This window comes from Candoia aspera, chromosome 1 (genome assembly GCF_035149785.1).
Source record: "Candoia aspera isolate rCanAsp1 chromosome 1, rCanAsp1.hap2, whole genome shotgun sequence".
NCBI lineage: Eukaryota > Metazoa > Chordata > Lepidosauria > Squamata > Boidae > Candoia > Candoia aspera.
Window position 1 is genome coordinate 261,533,483 of NC_086153.1, and position 20,679 is coordinate 261,554,161.

The following is a 20,679-nucleotide window of genomic DNA, read 5'->3' on the forward strand; positions in this document are numbered from 1 at the left end:
TTAAGCAACCTCCTTATCCAGCTATTCTACAAAATTGGGTCATTTCCTAAATTCTTTTCCTTAACAGTTTTTATACCTAGGAAAATCCTGTGAAACAACACACAATAGAATTACATGGAAGACTTGTCTATTCCATGTCACAGGAACTGCATTCCAAGTAGCCTGCCCAAGGAAAAAGCTCATTTTCCTAGATCTATCATGGGTCTGTCCAGATGGGTTAGACTATAGCATCAAAATTCCCAGCCAGTACATGAATGGTCAGTCTAAGAATTATGAGAGTTATAGTCCAACAGTCATTAATAAGAAAACTTACCTATTTTGGACACAATGCAAAGGCTATAGTCATTAAAGAAGATACTGATGTCTGGAAAATAATCAAAGAGGTCAACAGAAGATAAGGTGGACAGATACTACAATCAGTGACACAAGCATGAGCTTGGAACTCAAACAGTTACTGACAAACAATCCTGGTAAAATGAAGTTCCTCAAGTCAGGAAGTTGGAAGCAACTGAATGAACAAGTCTAACAACCAGAGGGCAGAAAACGGGGGGAAAGTGCTTTAGTAAAAATTACATCCAATGATGGCCAGCAGAAATCATCCTAGGCATCAGACAGGCAATTTTCTCCACATTTCCTATAGGCTATGAGAACAGCAGCAACACCAAAACACCAGAGAGGGGTTTTAACATTACTCCCAATTCCTATCACAGCATTTTTCTTTGCTCCTTTCCCAACCAGACATAAGTAAATATTTTGCATTTAAATACTACATTCTATTGCAAGGTACTTTGGAATCATTGAAATGAAAACAGGGTAAAAAGATGATATTGTCAAAATTAATACAGGACGGCATATATTAAGAATCATTCACTATTTCTATCTTGATTTTACTGCATGGAATTGCATTTATAGAAACAATCAGATAGATAAGCAGACAGATATATATAGAGAGAGATGGATATATAGATATAAAATAGTACATTAGGTCTTTATTTTTTTAAGTGTGCCTAAACCTAAATTTGTTGTTCTTTTTGAAAAAAGAAAAAAGAAAAAGCTTGTTAGAGAACAATGTGGGCATGTGTTTTTAAGCTACTGTTCATGCAGTCTGGTCAGGACTGTGTGACACAGTATACAGTGTTTTGTCATCCAAGGAATGTCTTTGATCAAGCATTTATGCAAGAAGGGGGAAGAAACCATGAAACCCTAATCCGTTCCCACAGTCCAGTAAACGTGAGCTGGACAAACACTGGACAATAGCAGTAAAGCTTGCTGTTGGAACAATAGCACCAACTAAAAAAATTAAAGACCTGCTGATTCACATTCAAAAAAGATTCCATGCAATATTGATCAGTCCCTAGATTCTAAGGGTCCTGAATTATAAACTTCATTTACACCTTCCATGTATTTCTACAAAGCATCTGTGCTTCAAATGCAATGAAAAGCCACAGTTAATTTTCCCATTTCATAGAACTGTTAAAAGAGAAATTGTCTAAGCATTGTACATTGCATTCCTTAATATTGTTCTTAAAAACAGGAAGACTCATTTGCAACTATCATTGCTGCATTTGCTATTACATTCATTGAGAATCATTATTAAGTTCTGTTTAGCTGGAGGGAAGAAAATCAGTATTCGGCTTTGTCAAGACAAAAGTGCTAGTTACTGTTTGCCAAATGCATTAAAGCAGGCTTGTATCTGAGGCACATGGAACATAATGAAACAAATTTAGGGGAAGGAAAAAAATGCTGTTCACCCAAAATAATTGCTGAAAAAGAACAGAATCAGTAAGAAATGGTATCTTTCATAGGTATGTTCAGTCTCACTAACTCTTCATGAGAATGTCACCAAACATGGATACAGATTATTATCTACCAAGATCATCTGTATTGGATTTACAAAAGGCTTTCAACCAAGCTGCTCACCAGATTCATGAGTAGACTTAGAAGTCATGGGGTAAGAAAAGAAAATTAGTTATTAAACTAATTTAACAACAAAGACAGGGCTGGGGAATATTCAATTTTTGGAAATTGAAGGATCAGGGTATGGCTGGGATTAATGATTTTTAAACTTAACAGTATTCATAAATTATTTGCAGTTGAGATAATGAGGTGGCCAGGTTTAATGAAGATAGCAATTTAATCAATCAATCAATCAATTCAACTTTGGCACTGGCCAACTCTGGACCGACTCTGGGCAGTTCACAATATAAAACACACACACACACACAAATACATTTAAGATAAATACAAAACACAGAAAGAGAAATGAACAAAATGGCAAATCTGGAACACTAACATCAAAACATCTGACAAACACATCTAACAAGGAGTTCCATCCACCCTATCGCAAAGGGTGGGAGGACATTCTTTAAGACCTTCTGGAATGCCATCAGGATGGGAGCTGTTTGAACTCAGGTGCGCTTCCTGAGTCGCAAAAGATGACAGTGACTGACCAAGAAAGAGAGCTTGGGATTATAATTGATAGCTCCATCTTCTTCTTTCGTGCCCAGATCAAATCTTAAGCTACCAATATGATGCCACCTTCTTGGCTTTGTCATTGGCCAAAACAAGTCATTTTCAGTGCACACTATTGGTAATAATTGGCAGTTCAGCAGGTGGGCTGAATTCTGTATCTCTCCACATTCACACAGCATGTTATTATCAGTCAGCAATCCCCATTTGAGCATATTAGTCTTACACGTAGGCACTCCAACCCTCAACCTATTCAGAGTCCTCCAAATAACATAAGGGAGGTCAAATCCCTCAGCCATGTTCTCCTCTGGGACTCTTCCTTGGTCAGTGACTTCTCTCCTCCATCTTCCAATTTGGTTTTGCTCTTGCGTGCCTTCAAGAGTATTTGTTCTTGCCATGAAACTCTTCCTAGATTTTAGTTGATGAGTTTGAGGCTCGTACCCATACAGAGGGTGCCGGGGATCATTCTCTTGTTTTGTTCTCTCAACATCTGCTGCTACTTCTCTCCTGATCTTGGGTGGTGCAATTCCAACAAGGGGGGACATTTTCTCAATTGGTGTAGGTTTAAGACATCCTGTCACTATTCGTACTGCTTCATTTACGGCAATGTCAACTTGTTTCACGTGTGTAGACACAGTCCATCCTGGAGCAGCGTACTCTGCTGCGACACTCAAGGCCAAAGCTGAGGTTCATAACATGGATGGCAGGGCTCCCCATGTATAATTTGTCAATTTCCTAATAATGTCATTCCTCACACTAACCTTGGCCTTAATATTCAGGCAGTGCTGTTTAAAGGAAAGTGTTCTATCAAGTGTCACACCGAGATACTTCGGTGTAGGACAATTCTGTAATTGGTTCCCTTGCCATAGAACTTTCAGTTTAGCCCCAGCGTCTCGATTTCAAAGATGGAAAGCGCACACTTGGGTCTTACTTGAATTAGGCTTCAAATGAGTGTAATATTGTCCTAATTTTTCAAGTGCTACAGTGAGTCTTCCAGCTATCTCATCAAAACTTGATCCTTGTGTAGCCACTGCTGTATCATCTGTGTAGATAAACAGTTGTGGGTTGTTGGGAACTGGTTGATCATTTGCATATACATTATATAATATCGGGAACAGTACGCTCCCTTGTGGCAGTCCATTCTTCTGTAACCTCCATCTACTGTTCTTTCCAAAGTCACGTAAAACCTACAAATCTGTAATAGACTGCCAATAACCCTAGTGAGCTTACTGTCCTCAGTGAGACTATTTATCTTGTGCAGCAATATCCTATGATTAACAGTATCATACGCTGCAGTTAAGTCAATAAAAGCCAGTAATTGCCTTTCGTTCATAGCCATCTTCAATCTATTGCATAAGATTAAGTACTTGGCCACAGCATGACCTCCCTGGTCTGAAACCTGCTTGCTCCTTCATGATTTTTCTATCAATAATATCCACAATTCAGTTAAGGATCATCCATTCCAACACCTTGTAGAGATGGCAAAGGAGTGACACCAGTTGATAATTTTTCAGGTCATCCAGGTCTTTACCAGGTTTCAGTAAAGTGGCAACTCTAGCCCGCCTCCACTGTTTGGGGATCTTAAAACTCATCAATACAATTATTCATCAATTGTAAAAGCCACTACAGTGTATGAGGGCCAAACTGTTTTATCTGCTCTGTTCTTATTTCATCTATACCTGCTGCTTTATTTAGTTTCATATTCCTTATGGCTTGCTCCAGATATCACAAAGGGGGTATTTAACAATCCCTCCTTTTGCTCCCCTGCTTGAATGACTTGTTCCCTTTTTTGTGTTTTCCCATTCTTCAGCAGCTGGCTGGCTACTTGGTCTGCTGTTACACCAATATACTTATTCTGTAGTTGAGTTGGATCACCACCTGTTTTAAGTAGTTTCCAGGCTCGTCTGCTGTTCTGCTTCATGTCAAGTTTCTCGACTAACACACACCAGCATGAGTTTCGACTTTCAGCTAGTGCTTGCATCAGCTTTTCCCCTGATTCAACTGTATCCTCCCGAAATGGGTCCTGGTTGTAAAGCACCTGATACCTATCCAGCAGGGGTTTGGCATCATCAGTCAGACCCTGGATGTATTGAGTACAGCATCCTCTTATAAGTAATATCAAGGATATTTTTCCTTGATATTACTTTCACAAGATGCACAAATTCGTCATATTTATCGGGGTGCGGGGAAATCTTTCCCCCCTCTTTTTCCAGTTATTCTTGAAAATTCATCCACTTAGCCTTCTTAAAATTAAAATGTCTGCAAAAAGGTACCTCCTGGAGTACCACTACAGCATTTACTACACATATAATGGGTCTATGTTGGGTGTATGGGATCAGATCATCAACAATTTTTGTGCACTGTGCTGCGAACTTCTTACTAACAAAGATGTTATCTGGATTATATCCCCTCCTCCATTGGCCACTATTAAAAGATGCAGGCAATTTTGGGTCATGAATAAGTTGCAAATCATTATGGCTCCATTAAAACTATTCAGATTGTAATTGCTGAGAAAAATGCAAATTCATTAGGAAAGTAATAAAGAACATTGCCAGGAGCATCATGCCTATATACAGATGTAAGATCTGAATCTGACCACTGCTGAAATGTTATGTATAGTTAAGACCCCCAGTTAAAACAACAGAGAAGGTGCAGAAAAGGACAAGATGATTCATGTAGGAGTGAAAATGGGTAAGAAGTTTTATCTCCTCCTCTTATTATAAACCCAGAATCATCAGTTAAGCTAAATGGAAGATGATTCAGGGCAGAAGTAACTTTTTTAGATAGTGCATAACATCTGGAAATTGACAGCACAAAATGTAATGGCCACCAACTTGGACAACTTTAAAAATAGATTAAACAAATTCAGGGAGATTAAGTATATCAGTAGCTACTAGTCATAAAGAAAATAATAGTCATCTGAAGTTGCTGGAGAACTCAAATAGAAGGGTGCTGTCGCCCCCATAACATGCTTATGTTGGGCATCAGGAAGAAAAAATGTTTGTTCTACTTCAAAGAAAGTCAATTAAACCACTGAGTTTTGGGGTAACAAAAGTCTGGAAGCTATTTCATATTATAATTTCCTTTGAACTACAGAATGCCCTCCACTATACTCCTCATACACCACATGGATAGCTAATTTCATAACTGTATATAGACTTTTTGCAGTTCTCATGTGAGAAACACAGTCTAAATTAAAACCTTGTTCTTGCTAGTAAGCAAAGAGTTATCAAAGTGTTCTCTAACCTGATCTTCTCCAGGTATGTTGGACTTCACAAATGCTTATGGGACTTGAAGCCCAACAGATCTGAAAGCACTAGGCTTAAGTAATCTGTGCTCCACAGTACCCATCTAACAATTTCTAGTAGAGCAATTCTTGAATATAGTAAGAATTCTCTACCAGTTATACAACATTTACTTATTATAGTATTTAACAAACATAAAATGCTCTGAGAATAATAGATGGTTATGGCATATCATAATTATTACAGGAGTCCTGTCTACAGAACAATTCAGGCTTCAAGCATTTTATCAGATGGTGCTGCGCAAAAAAAAAAAAAACTATAGTAAATGCCAATGTTCTGGATGCTTCATTTTGAAGTGCTAACATTTTTATACTATTCCAATCTCAGGAAAGTCAAAGAAATTATAAATTGTGCACCAATCTATAAGGTCAGATATCAACTTTAATACTGTAAGTAATGAATGTATAGCCTCTTATTTATGTATTTATTTTATTTACCACCTTTTATGCCATGCATCTCCAGGCAGTGTTCATTGTTAAAAAGAAAAGCTGCTGAGGGAGAAGTGCAAAGCTTTATCTGCTGGATACAATCAAAATTGCATAGATATAATTAATTTCTTTCACCTTGTTGGGTGGGGTGGGGACAGAAAAGATGTGACACTTTGTGCAGAAAGAAAAGACTGAAAATACTAGAAAGAATGATGTAGCTAATCTGCTTGAATCCCACCACGATGTTCTCTGCATATCTTGTACTCTGAACATTCATGTCAACAGCCATGCTGATAATGGAAGTTCTGCTCCAACAACTATGGGAACTGTAGTCCAATAGATCACAAGGACATAGATTGGAAAAAGTGACCTATACCAATAGACCAGTGTTTCTCAACCGTGGCAGCTTGAATGTGGACTTCAACTCCCAGAGTTCCCCAGCCAGCATCTACCAGTACCTCTTTTGGGGCAGGATAGCCTGGCATCACTTGTACCAGTAATCTCTTCTTTGGATTACAGCCACGGGATATATGAGAGGCTATTGCAGAAGATAGTTTGGAAACTTCAGTTAATTCAAGGTTATTAACTAATATGACCACACTGTCAATCCTTTGCCAGCAAGCAGTCAACTTCCAGTCCACTTTGAGATATTGGTGCTGACATGAAAGCCTTTGGTAGTTTGGGGCAAGAAAATCTGGAGCAAAGCCTTCTCCCTTATCTACCTACCCATGTTCTTACAAGCCATTTATGGAATGCTTTCTTCAGGAGAACATAGGCTAAATGAAAACCTTACTTTTTGAATGGCTTTTCTATAGTTTGTATTCAAAGTCTGAGTGCCTGCTGTTCAATGAAATGTTTCATATTTTTCATGTACTATTTGTGTATTCATTGCATTTTATTGTTTTCACCATTTTTTGTAAATGTTTCAGTATCTATTCAAAAGAGTTCAGTTATCAGACAGAGGAGAAACATAATAAATTCAGTACAAAATGAGATGTGCTATATATACCAAGTCAAGCAAAGCATCACATTTATGTTTTAAAAAGCCCAAATATTCTAAATCTTGATTAATACTACTCAAACATTTTCCCCTAATTATTCAAATCACTATCTGGTTGAATGTACTGTATAGTAGAGGGGAAAACAAAAGGCAGTACACTACCCAAGATCAAAGCAGAAGGGTCATTTTTGTCTGTGTCAAACATCAGTGCAAATTCTTAGACGAGGGAGTAATTTCTTATACATGTTAATCATCTGGGTTGTGTTACTCCCAAGTACAGTCTTTGATATAATTAAATCTTTACCTTAAAAGCTGCCGCCTGGAAAAAGACATTCTGCACTTGGCATGGTGTACATTTAATTTGGTAGCATGAAGAACAATGGTGTAGACATGAAAGCATTTATGGATCTTAGGTTTCAGAAACCTTTCAAACAGATTAATCTCTGTCGTGTAAATCAAGTCCATATAAAGCAATCAACAGTTCCTTTTCTAAGCAATTTTTGCAGGTGGATTTGTTACTAATTTTTCTCCATTCCACCAAAATGAGGTACTGCATTGAATACAGAAATTTTGGAGTGGCGGGCTTTTTAAAAAATAAGTAAGTAAGTAAGTAAGTAAGTAAGTAAGTAAATAAATAAATAATCATGTTTTGGTATTTAATAATATATAATCTGATGTGGAAAAAGTCATATGCAAACAAAATGACATCCTCAAAATGAACAACTGTTCTAGGTGTCACAAACTTTTTCTTATCATATTATTTGAACAAAGAACTATTCACACAGAGCACTCTGTTTCTTTCTCCCTCCTGCATTACCCAGAAGTGTTTCCGGAGGATTAGAAAGAACTCTTGAAAGGCACCCATTTTGACTGCGAATCAGCCATATTATTTGTAAACTGCTTTTCCAGACACCACTTACACAGGTGTATGATTAAGGGTTCTCTTCACAGGATTCATTTTCTTTTGTGCTTCCATATTACTCTTTTAATTAGTTTTCTTTTTCCCCAAAGTAAAAACTGTATCAATAAATGGGTTTAAACAGATGTTCCACAGATTTCCAGTTTAAATAACAGACTGAAATACCACAAGAATCAATCTGAATAAAATATTTTAGTACAAATATCAGGATATAACACAAAGCAGGCAGTGAATTTGGCCACCTTATGATCAACACAACAGATAAAACTAACAGAGTACAATTATGGGTGTAACTTCAGTTACAGATAAAGCTTCATAATAGAACTTTGAATATGTGAATGAAGAACATTCAGCTATTTCAGCAAACACTGTCTCAGTCACTGTAATTCCATCTTTTAAAAACAAAACAAAAACTTTCATCCTAAAGCCAATTTTTTTTTTTTTTTTTTTTTTTAAACTGGAATTTCCAAAGAGAACATTGGAATTTTAAATGTTAAAGCTGATGTAATTATTGTTCCCACTAGGTGGCCCTAACCAGCTAGTTTCTAAGATCTCAACAGTTTAAATTTTAATACAATCTTACTTGTGCAAGTACAGCACAAAGAAATCTAGCAGCATTTTAACACAATCCAGTTTTCTCCTGATCCTTCCCAGCCCAAAGCAGCGAATACAATTGGCACAGCAGTGCAGTTTTAAGAAATGGGAAACTGCTGAACCTATCTTGTATCCCCATGATGTAGTTACTATAGTGTTGTTCACAAGCCAATGAAGCAAAGATAAAAACATTTTACTCTTTTTATTTAAAAAGTGAGAATGTTGAAGACAAGAACTCAGTAGATCTTTGGACTTCAAAGCATGGAGGAAAACACTGGAACTTCAAAACAAAATTTCAGCCATGCTCCCCCTGAGCTGCCTTTTATTGTGTTTTTGGTGCCAAGCAAAGGAGTTTTTATGCTTTCAGGGCTCCATTGATCAATACAGGCTACACTGGAATTCTTACTACTTTAACTATTGCATTGATTATTTTATTGAATTTTAATTATTATTCTAATACACTGTCTATACACATTGTAAACCATCCCAGGAAGACCTGGGCCTGAGAGATGGCAAGCATGCTTTAAAAATGAATTAATAAATAAATAAATACATAAATGTGCTGTTCCTTGTGCAACTTCAAGTGATAACAACAAAGAACAGTACTCAAAACAACAGTCTGTATTTGGACTGGCAGAGTTAAGTCTGCCACTTATTTCCTCTCAATTGCCAAAGGGCAGGAAAAGAATAAGAGGGAAACAGGACACAAAGGACATGCCCCAAAGCCTCCAAGCCAAATGAATTTCACCTTAATTTTCCATTTAAATTATTTGTAAATGTGGAGGAGGAGGGTGCCAGATTGGCCACTGAAGGCACTTTCTGCAAGCTACAAAAATCTCTACAGGTCCTCACCTGTTTCTTCCAAATACAGTTTTATTTTCAGCAAATATCTTAGAGCCTTCATGATAATGATGATGATTACCATTGTTCCTAAAAAGAAAGCTACTGACAGAAAAATCAGTTTATCTGTGAGCCTTCAGGCCTGCATCCAAAATTAATTTACAAATAAAGCACACATCCAGAGATGACAGCTATACTTCTGAAAATACAGATATACTGATAACATGTTTTAGATTTGTGTTTTTTGCACTACTATAGTGAAATATGTATTTTACCCACCTCCAACAGAATATTTTAGGAAGGCACTCTTCAGAGTGTTTACAAACTCTACTTAAAGAATCCTTAAAACACTTTAGTCACCTTTTCAATATAAATGGTGGTCATAGACTATGTAACTGAAGTTTTGTAGCCCAATTATCTTCTCTAATAATGTGTAACATGAATTTCTGAAACAGCATGTTAACCGACAGGCCTAGCCATGAAGTCCTCAAGCTGAGCCTGAGTGTACAAACTGAACCAATGATACAACTCAAGTAGCATAAAATGAAATTATTAGCTTTATCCTTTTAAAAGGTTAGTTTTCTGCTCAGTGGGCAGAAAATAAAAGATGTTCACCTCTGTGTGAGATTTAACCACTTTTTTATATCCAGCAGAAATTTTCTTTTCATGTTGCTTTCAAAATGAAAATGGAATTCTCTCAGAACCAAGTCTTAAATCAGATGGAATATGCAGTAATGAGCAAACCTAAAAAAAAAAAGAAAAGAAATATGGAGATGTTAATGTTTTAATTAAGATAACTATCACCCTCTGTTCCTCAGTTATGCTCTATTACAATGATATTGTTCTATGATGAATAGAGTTTGTATTCCAACAATGAAATTGGGCACATACTTGTTTAAACCGTCCCCTAATTTTCTCCAAGTCATCTTGAAGTTTGCCATAGACTGGATCGTCCAAAGGAAAATTTTGAATCATCTCTATTAGCAGCTCCAGGACTTTTATCTTTTTGCTGAAACAAAATTGATTTAACAATAATGTCACACACTGATTTTTCAAGGTCCATCTACGTACAGGCCTATGTTTTAATGTATTTTACTACCCATGCATATTCGAACATTACCCTGACAAGATGGGCAACTCAGAAACCAAGACTATTGTTCACTATCACTAATAAAAGTAGTCATTGCTGTAACAGTGGCTCAAATAATACCCTGACATTAGAATGTAGGAAACCATTCCACATGATCTGTTACTACAGCACTTAGAATCAGTGGTCTCTCTAAAGACAAATTATATAGCTTGGAATAAAGACACTCAGACCATTTAGAACTATGGATCAATTTCAACTCACAGAGTTTTCTTCTTTACACCCATTAATAGAGCAGCAGCAGATGCAACCACACCAATCTACCAGTGATAACTCAGAATATCTGTTCCCTATCAATATTATATCAAATCTCTCATTTCAATCCTTCTCCAAATTCACATCTTCTTCTAGGCAGCACTGCCACCAGTAATGGGAAGTCACTCCAGAAACACCTGCAAGCGTGCCTATATTTGTGTCTTGTAGTATTTCATCATATATGGAATATTTTGGAATAACCTACCCATGAATGGCGTTTCATTCTCTTCTATTAAGAGTGATAGACTTTTATTTTGAGAGATGGGACAGGACTTAATCCAGGCCAACTGCCCCCGCAAACTATTGAAAATGGCAAATTCCAAATAATAAAACAAAGATATTCTTCTACACATGATCTCCTCTCTCAGATCTTTAGTGGATTCTTGCCAATTAAAAATAATCTCTATAAAAGAAAGAAGAAATGGAAACTGAATTCACATTATCTGAATAGTTCACCAGTTCCAAGAAACTCCCGATGTGCTACAATAATACAGAGCAGGCTGAGGTGGTGTGATTTGAGATTATTTGAGCTGGTGAATCCTGAGGAAGTGATTCAGGGTTCTATTGTCTTTCCCTCCTTTTCAACATCTGCATGAAACTGCTGGGTGAGGTCATCCACCAGTTTGGGGTTTGGTATCATCAGTATGCTGATTATATATTATATATTTTGACTCCGGGCCAGCCAAGTGAGGCTGTTAAGGTTCTGTTCCAGTGCCTGGAGGCAGTGGGTGTTTGGATCACCCAGATCTGGGGATATTCCAGCTTTGATCTTGGGTGGGTTGCACTTCCCCAATCAAGGATGGTGTACAATTCGGGGGTCCTCCTGGACTTACAGCGATGCTCAGCAAGATGGGTTTTTGCCTAGCTACATCTGGTGCACCAGTTGCACCTTTTCCTAGAGCAGTTACTCATGACCTGGTCACCTCATGGCATGACTACAGCAACATCCTCTACATGGGCTGCCCATGAAGACCACCTGGAAGCTTCAGCTGGTCCAGAATGCAGAAGCGTAGGCAATGATGGGTGTGCCTTGGTATGCCCATGTAATACCTCTGCTTCGCAAGCTGCACTGATTGCCAATTTGCTTCTGGGTGTGATTCAAGGTGCTGATCACTAATGGCATAGGGCCTGGTTAAGGGACTGCCTGCCTCCCATAGTATTTGTCTGATCAATTCAATCTGGCAGGGTTGGTGTGCTCCAATTTCCATTGATTAAACAATGCCACCTATCTGGAGCACACCTTATCTGTAGCAGTGCATGCCCTCTGTAATAAGGTTCCCCGCAAAATTTGAACTAAAAATATAATGTTTCTGATACATGCATAGGTTGCTGAAACACCATCAAAGTGATATCTAATGATTATCATGCTGGTAGTTTGATATGATCTTTCAACAGTGTTATGTAATTCCATCACGACACATACACAGTCTAATTCCATCAGGTACTTTAATGTACATTTTAGGCTGCCACCATTTTCTTCTTCATCTCCTCTTGCAATATTGTCTGCCTTACTATTCTAGCCTGCTCTGATTTTTTAGTCAAAGGAAAAGCAGTTCTTTTTTTGGAAATTAACTAAATCCATGAGAAATGAGGAAAGCATTTGAATATAGAATGTCCTTCTATCAGCAATAAGATATTGAACAGAGATCTGTTGAGAATGTTGCCACTGACAAAAAGGGAGAAAAAAAAGGGGGGGGTACTGATTTTCTCTTTTTTCTGCAGCCACCAGTTCTACGTTATTTCACAATGGCAGAGCCACCAGTTCTACATTATTTCAATCCTCCAGAGCAAATTTCCAGCAAAGCAGGAGAAATGACAAAAGTCTCTCTCCAAAATCAGCATTCTTCCAATGAGATATTCCCACTGGATCAGATAACTTCCTTGACAAAAAGAAGTTGTTCCATATTCAGGATGCAGAATTTTGATCCAACCCACAAGGAAACAATGATTCCCCCCACCCCCAAATTTACCTGTATTTTTCATCTGATGTTTTCCAAAGCAACTGTTGCCACATCACTGCAAAACCAAGGTATGACCCTACCTATAAATTTGAGAATTGATTATTTTATTTTGTTTTAAAATCACTAACATTATTTCTTATACGTTTAAAGTCTAGTTACAGAGCTATCGAAACTACAAAATTCACTTTAAGGATTAATGTACATTTCAGCCTGTACGCATTGAAGAGAATACTACTCCTTTTAATCAAAATACTGATTTTATTTTAAAACATACTTCTGAGCCAATGCTGGCACCCTGTTGCACTCCGTATTGCCTTCCTTCCATAACACCAGCATGGATTCCTTCAGCATAACCCTCCCGATAGCCTTCACCATGAAATCTGTGGAACGATTTTGAAAGAGCAAGCCATATAAGCCTGAAGCAGCAATAAATGTATCCTTGCATTCAGTTGTTATGCATGTTTATTTCAAATAATCCAGTACATTCCAATCAATTTCAAAAGGATTTAAGCAATAGTTATACAAAACATTGGTTAAACATAAGTTCATTTAGATTGCAAGGTATGGCATACTGAGAATTAGATACTCATACTGAATTCTATAAGGCTTACTTCTGATTGACATGCTAAGAATTGTACTCTTGATACTATTGTGTTCTATTAAAAATGCAATTACATATTTTCATAAGAATTTAAAATTGGACTTTCATAGATTACAGTAGTAAATAATGTTTTAGGGGCTTCTCTTGAGGTTCTTCTTTCAACAAATTGTACAAGAACTGAATTCCATTAATGTAAAATATTTAACTCATTCCATTTGTAATCCACAGTAAAACAGGATCACTCTAATAATTTCCCATACTCTAAAAAATGCACAGCAACATTGTAACTGACGTTCTATGGCACTATATTTCTAATGCAGCTGTCTATGAAAACCTCAGCAAGAATTTGATTGGTTTCTGTAACAGAATGAAATGTAATCAGATTAAAACTAAATTTGTTACGCTACAAGGGTAACAAATTGTAGAGCTAATGTAGGCCTGCATCGTCATCTTGATGAATATTTATTTTCCTTTTCCTAAATATGTAACACAATTATGGCTTTTGCCATCCCAAAAAACTTAACTGATTAGTACAGCACGTACAATGTAACTGAACCTGTACTGTATACTAATATACCTTGCAATAATTCTGTCACTTCAGACTATTTTATGCCTAACTTAAAAAAAACTAGGCAATCTGTTAAAACTATCTGCCTTAAAAAAAAACTATGTTAAAGTTGCAAAACAATGTTTAGGAAATATAGTATTTCTAATATTACTGAAACACAGTTTTATCTCCTTTAAATTCAAACATTAATATAAGGATGCATCAAAACAAGCTGTTGTTATTATGAGCCCTGAGGAATAAAGAGATTACTGTACAAGGAATAAAATATGAAGCCTACTCCATTGCTGAACCTCAACTTCTGCCCTAACTGACCAGCATGGCTAAGGAGAGGGGTGAAGGGGGTATGCAATCCAACACAGCTGGAGGCCACCATCTTGAGAAAAGCTATGAGAAATCATCAGTTACACCACACAGCACTATCCTTGTGAGCCAACTCATTTTACAGTTTGAGGAACCCAGGAAGGGTACCAACTTTCTAGACCACCTGCAACATGGTTTCCCTCCTAAATAGGAGCTTGAATTGCTGACCCAAATTCTCACCCAAGCTTTTTTCCTTCGAATCTTATATTGAGTATGAAGAACTTCAGCATATAAAACTTTTCCCTATCCTTGCATCTCTTCCAAGACCAGGTGAAGAGAAAGAAATTGGAATTCCTATCACACAGAGGTAAATCCAGTCATAGAACCCTTTTTAAAAGGAGAACACTAACCACAGATTTCCAGGGCAGAAACAGAACATTTTGCCTAGAGATTCCAGAGACCCAAGATAGTTGCAGCAAAAACTAAGGTTCTGCGGTGCACAAGTCTTCTCTCGCCCAGTCATGCTAGCTGGGGACTCTGAGAGTTGGTCCCAAACTTCTACAGAATTATCAGTCTGGTTGCGTTGTCTACCGAGAATGGAGGGTCTACGGCCTTGCCGGTTAGTGCTGCCGGAAACTGGAATTTAGCAACTTTTAGGGAGCAGCGGACATTTTAAAGCGAGAGGTCCAAAGGAAAGTGACCGTTGGTCAGAGTGACCATTCACGAAACCGAATGGTGCTGGGGGAGCCACTTCGCGGAAAAGCCTTCATCCCGCGTAGCCTCAGCAACGAGTTTCTCCTGCTTTCCGCGGGAGATACGCTAAAGTCGAGGAAGGAGCCGAAGGCAGAATGCAGCTACTTGGCCCCGTTCGGCATTCCCAAGGCTAGAGGCACGCCTCTCCCATTCCGTTCGGTGCCAAAGCGAAAGAGGGAAAGCTCCTCGTCGGGGAGCGGCGGCGCCAATACCACGAACAGGCCCTACCTCGTTTCTGCCATCACTATAGCATCGAAAGCGTCCGGTTCCCCTTCAACGGCCGCCATGACTTCGCCGACTCCCCAAAGGCTGCGGCGCTCGTCCCCTCGACCGATGGCAAGCCGAAGGGACCAAAGGAGCGCGGCCTCGTTGCGCACGCTCCGAAAGGGCGCCGTCTTGACGTCATAGCCAAAGGCGCTAGCACGTTTCGGTTTCGGGGATTGGGCTGGTCTCTCGGCGTGCCTCGTTGTTTCCCGGGTTAGCGGCTAGAGGGAGCAAGTCTCCTTCGGAAAACAGACGGCCTCGGCTCGCGAGGGCCGCGCGAGTGCGGTTCCGTTTGCTGGGGCAGCGCAACGTGTGTCCTGCACACTTCTCGAGCGCTTTCCCAAGTGGCGCTTACTGTGGTGCGAGTTTTATTGCTGGATGCATTTTCCGAATTCTGCTTGGCAGAGATGATACAGTATCGCCACTATCATAGCTGACTCCGTTGTGAACGCTTTTATCCTTAAATTGTTCTCACTGTGCCCATATCTAAGGATCGGTGATCTACTACATTGGTTTAATAACAGAAGAATTTTCTTTCATGACTTCTCCCTTTTATCATTCCTTACTGGTTGGGCAAATTTACTGTTGTAGAGTAGTTCAGATAGATAAACCAGTTTATTTTTTTTTCTTTTCCTTTCTTTCAACGGGATTGCAATGCAACTTAGAAAAACGTAAGGTTACAATAAACATTAAAGTGATCGCTTGATTATGTGCCATCAAGTCACATAGCTTTTCTCCATGATGGCCTGTGCCCCAAATTGGCCGTTTAGGACTTCCAAGGGCACAGCCATGTCTGCTGCAACTGAGTCCATTCATCTTGCTGCTAGTCCTCCTCTTTCCTTCCACCTTTCCCAGCATCAGAGCCAGAGAAGTAGATACATTATCATCGTAGCTTGGTTGGAATGTGTTATTACTGCTATCACCACCTTGACTTTCTGAAGCCTCTCTTAGGCTTTCTCTGTCCGCATTAAAATGGAACTCACATCAGCACCTGAGGTTATCTTTCTCAATTTTTTCCAAAGGGTGGGGGAAGATTTTTCCTATTCCCAATCAATATTCCAGCTTTTTGGAACTCTCAGGTTTGCTTCAGAGGGAAGCAAATGGCTTTTACAGCCCGTGCTCAGAAAAGAGCAACTATTTCCAAACACAACCTGGTCAGCCAGTCTCCCAGGAAGTAAACTCATTAGTACAGTGTTTCTCAACCTTGACAACTTGGCAATTCCCCGTGCTGGCTGTGGAATTCTAGGAGCTGAAGTCCACCCATCTTCAAGCTGCCAAGGTTGAAAAACACTGATCTAGTACTTCCTGTCATTTTCCCCACTGCAACCTACTTTACAGCTGTTGTGAAGGAAATGGCAGGGGGGAAAGCTCTGTATACCATCAAGAGCCCTTGAACAAAAGGTGGGATATAAGCCAAATAAACAGGGATGGCCGGATCTGTGCCATAGCCATTTTTACAATCCTCCAACTTCCAGAAGTCTTCAATCTCACAAAAGACTCTGAGGCTGATACTTGTTCCCCAAGGACTTCCATTGGTTTACAAATAACAATTAATACATCCATAGTCCAACGACACAACAAACCTAACTTAGAGCGAAGTACCATGCTGAAACAATGAGTAGGTCTCTAGTGTTTATTGAAGGCTCAGAAGGTAAGAATCCTGCCAAACTGAAAGACCGTGGGAAACCCACAAAGATAAACCCAAAACTCAAGGAGGGTCTGCTCTGAGTTTCTTTGAAGGACAGTTCAAAGCCTCTAAACTATGCATGCGTTTTCCTCCCTGGATAGGGGCCCCCTCCTGCTCACCATCAGTGCTCATGACAAAACCTATAAGTTAAAGGAAGAAGTATGGTTTTCCTCAGATCACCTAGTGAATTCCATGGCTAAACTGGGACTTGAACCTGAGTCTCACAGTCTGAACCCAACTCCCTCATTATCACATCATCCTGGATTCAGGTTTCTTTCTCTTTTTTTGCAAAGATTCTCTATGGCTATTTCAGTTGTTTATCAAGTGCTAAATGTCCCAGACATGGCCATTGAAGTGCCATGGTCAGACACATGTATAATCTCATCTGTTGAAACAAGAAAGAGTAATCTTTTTAAAGTTATCAGTCAGGCCTTCCTTCTGTAAACACCTACTTCAGCTATTTGTAATTGTTTATAGGAAAATTGAAAGAATGTGTAACTTTCACCTGGAAAGCTAAATAAGGTGTGTACTACTATATTACTTTTGCTCCCTGAATACAAACACTAATGTTGAAAACATTGTACGAAGAGAGCTCTGTTAGTCTATAGTAGCCAAAAATCAGAAGGAGTCTGGTAGCACATTTTCAGACTAACAACTATTGCTAAAAGGCATAAACTTTTGTGAGCTACAGCAAACTTCATCCGATGTTTGGCGTGTACTGCAGCTCACGAAACTTATATTGACAAGTACAAGATACACTGTTTGCTATTCAGATTGGAAAAAGTTTCATTAATATTTTTATGTCTGAATTTACAAACTACATTAAAGTTAAAAAAATAGACAAAATATAAACATTTATTTGAAAGTTGTCAGTTCTACTGATTTTTTTGAGGGGAGGGGGAACCATGCTTATCAGCAGAAGCACCATGTATGCTTGATCTTTTGTGATCTATGATAATTTCTGATGTACAGTTCTGATGTTTTAACATCTGTGTGGGGAAGAGCAGGGCTGCAATGGGGGGGGGGGCAACCAGGGCATGTGCCCCGGGCGCCGCGCTGGTGGGGTGCCAAAATGAGCGCTGGAGGGGCACCAAAATGGGTGCGGAATCCATGTTTGCCCCGGGTGACACAGACCCTAGTTCCAACCCTGGAGAAGAGACCATGTTTTAGGTCATATTATGCAGAAATATTGAACATTCAAAAGGGTTCAAAACTTTTAAGCACCACTGTATGCTGTAATAGTTTTGTACTGTGGTTGTAGGGGCTGCTTAGGTAATTTTCAAAAATAGAGAGCAACTTGAAATAACTGAAAGGTTGTACTGTACAATTTAAATTTAAAATAGAGGTCGGCAACCTGCAGTCTACAGTTCATATGCAGTGTACAGGAACTTTTTTTTTTTGGCCACCAGTGGACACCCTCCCCCCCCCCCCAACTCAACACAAAAGAAAAAGACTTGGTGGCACAATTTTCATTTAAAAAGCCCTGACAATTCCTTAATGCTACCCCCAAAATATGAGAAAAATGAGCTGAAAATTTATTTTTACCTGCACTGTGGTTTTCATCAAGTTATCACCATGCTCTTGGAGAGTGAATTTTAGCTGCAAAAGTATTGCCTGCCCCTTCTTTTACAGTTTGTATGTGAAGCCTAGACTTTACTCTTACTTACCTGAACTTAAACCATACACTTAACTTTCTGTTGAACAAACATGCTTTAAGCACTTAACATTCATTCTAGCAGTAAAGTTAGGTGATGGCTATCAACAGAATTGAAGCCAAATTGTGACCACTTAGAAGCAAAGGAAAATAATAGTGGGGAATTGCAATTACAGCATCCTGTTTAACATTTATATGAAGCCATTAGGGGAGGTAATCTGCCAGTTTGGGGTAAGGTATCATTAATAAACTGATAGTACCCGGTTGTATATCTATACCCTAGCTTGAATAGGGGCTACCAATGACTACCAATAGGGGCAGTCATGACCCAAGGTCTAGAGATCTGGTCTAAAGAGGGTCTGGGGAGGCAAAAGAAGACTCAGATTCAATCCAAACAAGACAGAGTAGCTATTTATTTAAAAGCCCATGAATACTGGGGTTGTACCAAAATTGGTTCTTCAAGGGGTTACAATTCCCTATGAAGAGCAGGCCCATAATTTTTTGGAGTCCTCCTAATCTCACAGCTCTCTCAGAAAAAGATGGCCAGGAGGGTCTTTGCACATCTCCAGCTAATGCACAATTTGTGGCCTTCCTTACATAGAAGAGGTACTGATGATGTTCACTCATGCTTGGATTACTGCAATTTGCTTTACATAAGGCTGCTCTTGAAGACCACCCAGAAACTCCAGCTGGGGTAAAATACCATGGCCCTGGTGCTTACTGGACAACTTCATTCTTGCTATGTAACAGCACTCCTGTGGGAGTTACATGGGCTACCAATGGCTTTCTGAATGAAATTCCAGGTGCTGGTTATCACCTATAAAGCCCTTTATGGCTCAGAGATTTGGTATCTACAAGACTGCTTAACCCACCCATTCTGAGTAAACAGAATGCCTGTTAAGGATCCCTGCCTACTGAGAGGTATGATGGGAGGGGACCAAAAGCAGGCATTCTCTGTGGGAGCTGTTCTGGAATGGCCCCAATTTTCACAATCTTCCTGAAAGGTGTAAAAACCTGGCTCAGAAACCTGCTTGTTCAAGAGTTGTTAGTCCCAAATACAAGATGATGATGATGATGATGATGATGATGATGATAATAATATGTATTGTGGGGGGGTTGTACTTTGTTGTTTTGCACTGGTTATGTTACTGTGTTCTTACACACTGCTTAGAGTAGTTTGAGACTGACAAAAACAAACCAAAACAATATGAAGCATTACGCTAATTTTAAAATGCACCGATAATTAAAATAAGCATTAATTAACTTAAAAGGCCTAGCTGAAGGAGGTCTTAACTCCTTTGATAATGGTGAAAAAAATGGAGACTAAGCAGAAAGAGAACATCTGTAGCTCAGGGCTGAACTGTGGAGTCCTTGGGGCTCTCTGAGCTTGGTTGTTTGCTTGAGGACATTTCATTACCCGACAAGGTAACATCGCCAGTGCCTTTGCTTGCAGACGTTGCACTGATAAAATTACCTAGCTGAGTAATGAAACGTCTGCAAGCAGCCAAGCTCAGAGAGCACCAAGGATCCCACTAAGCAGAAAGGCAAAGAAAATATATTCCATTGCTTGGGAGCCACACAGAAAGGGCAAAAGCTATTAGAAAAACTAAAATGTTAGGTGAGGGCATAGATAGCTAGCATCCTTAGCTTATCTTGTTAGGAGAATATATGTAGCATTATATTGCAGGTTTCACTTTTAAACTCTACTAAAAACTATCTTAAATTGTAAATCTGATTCATTGCTGTAGAGCCAAGTAAGCATAATATTTATTTTAGTAGTTAGGTTACTCTTTTCTTTTTGCAAGCATATCTGCAATGCAAAAGGAAAAAATTGCATTCTTTCGCCAGGCAAATTAGCAACTGAATTTCATTCAGTTTTCTCTTAACATAAAATTTACAAAATGGCAGGTAAAAAGAATTAATCTATAGTTCAA

General features: G+C 38.9%; 1 protein-coding gene across 1 annotated transcript; it reads right to left on the bottom strand.

The window, feature by feature from the left end:
* Positions 1-10,099: 10,099 nt before the first annotated feature.
* LTO1 (LTO1 maturation factor of ABCE1) lies at positions 10,100-15,525 on the bottom strand. Its single transcript, XM_063289597.1, has 5 exons — positions 15,369-15,525; positions 13,193-13,298; positions 12,928-12,998; positions 10,447-10,564; positions 10,100-10,299 (listed from the first exon to the last, which is right to left on the bottom strand). The coding sequence occupies exons 1-5, from the start codon at positions 15,425-15,427 to the stop codon at positions 10,231-10,233; spliced, it is 423 nt and encodes a 140-aa protein (XP_063145667.1). The 5' UTR covers positions 15,428-15,525; the 3' UTR covers positions 10,100-10,230.
* Positions 15,526-20,679: the final 5,154 nt, after the last annotated feature.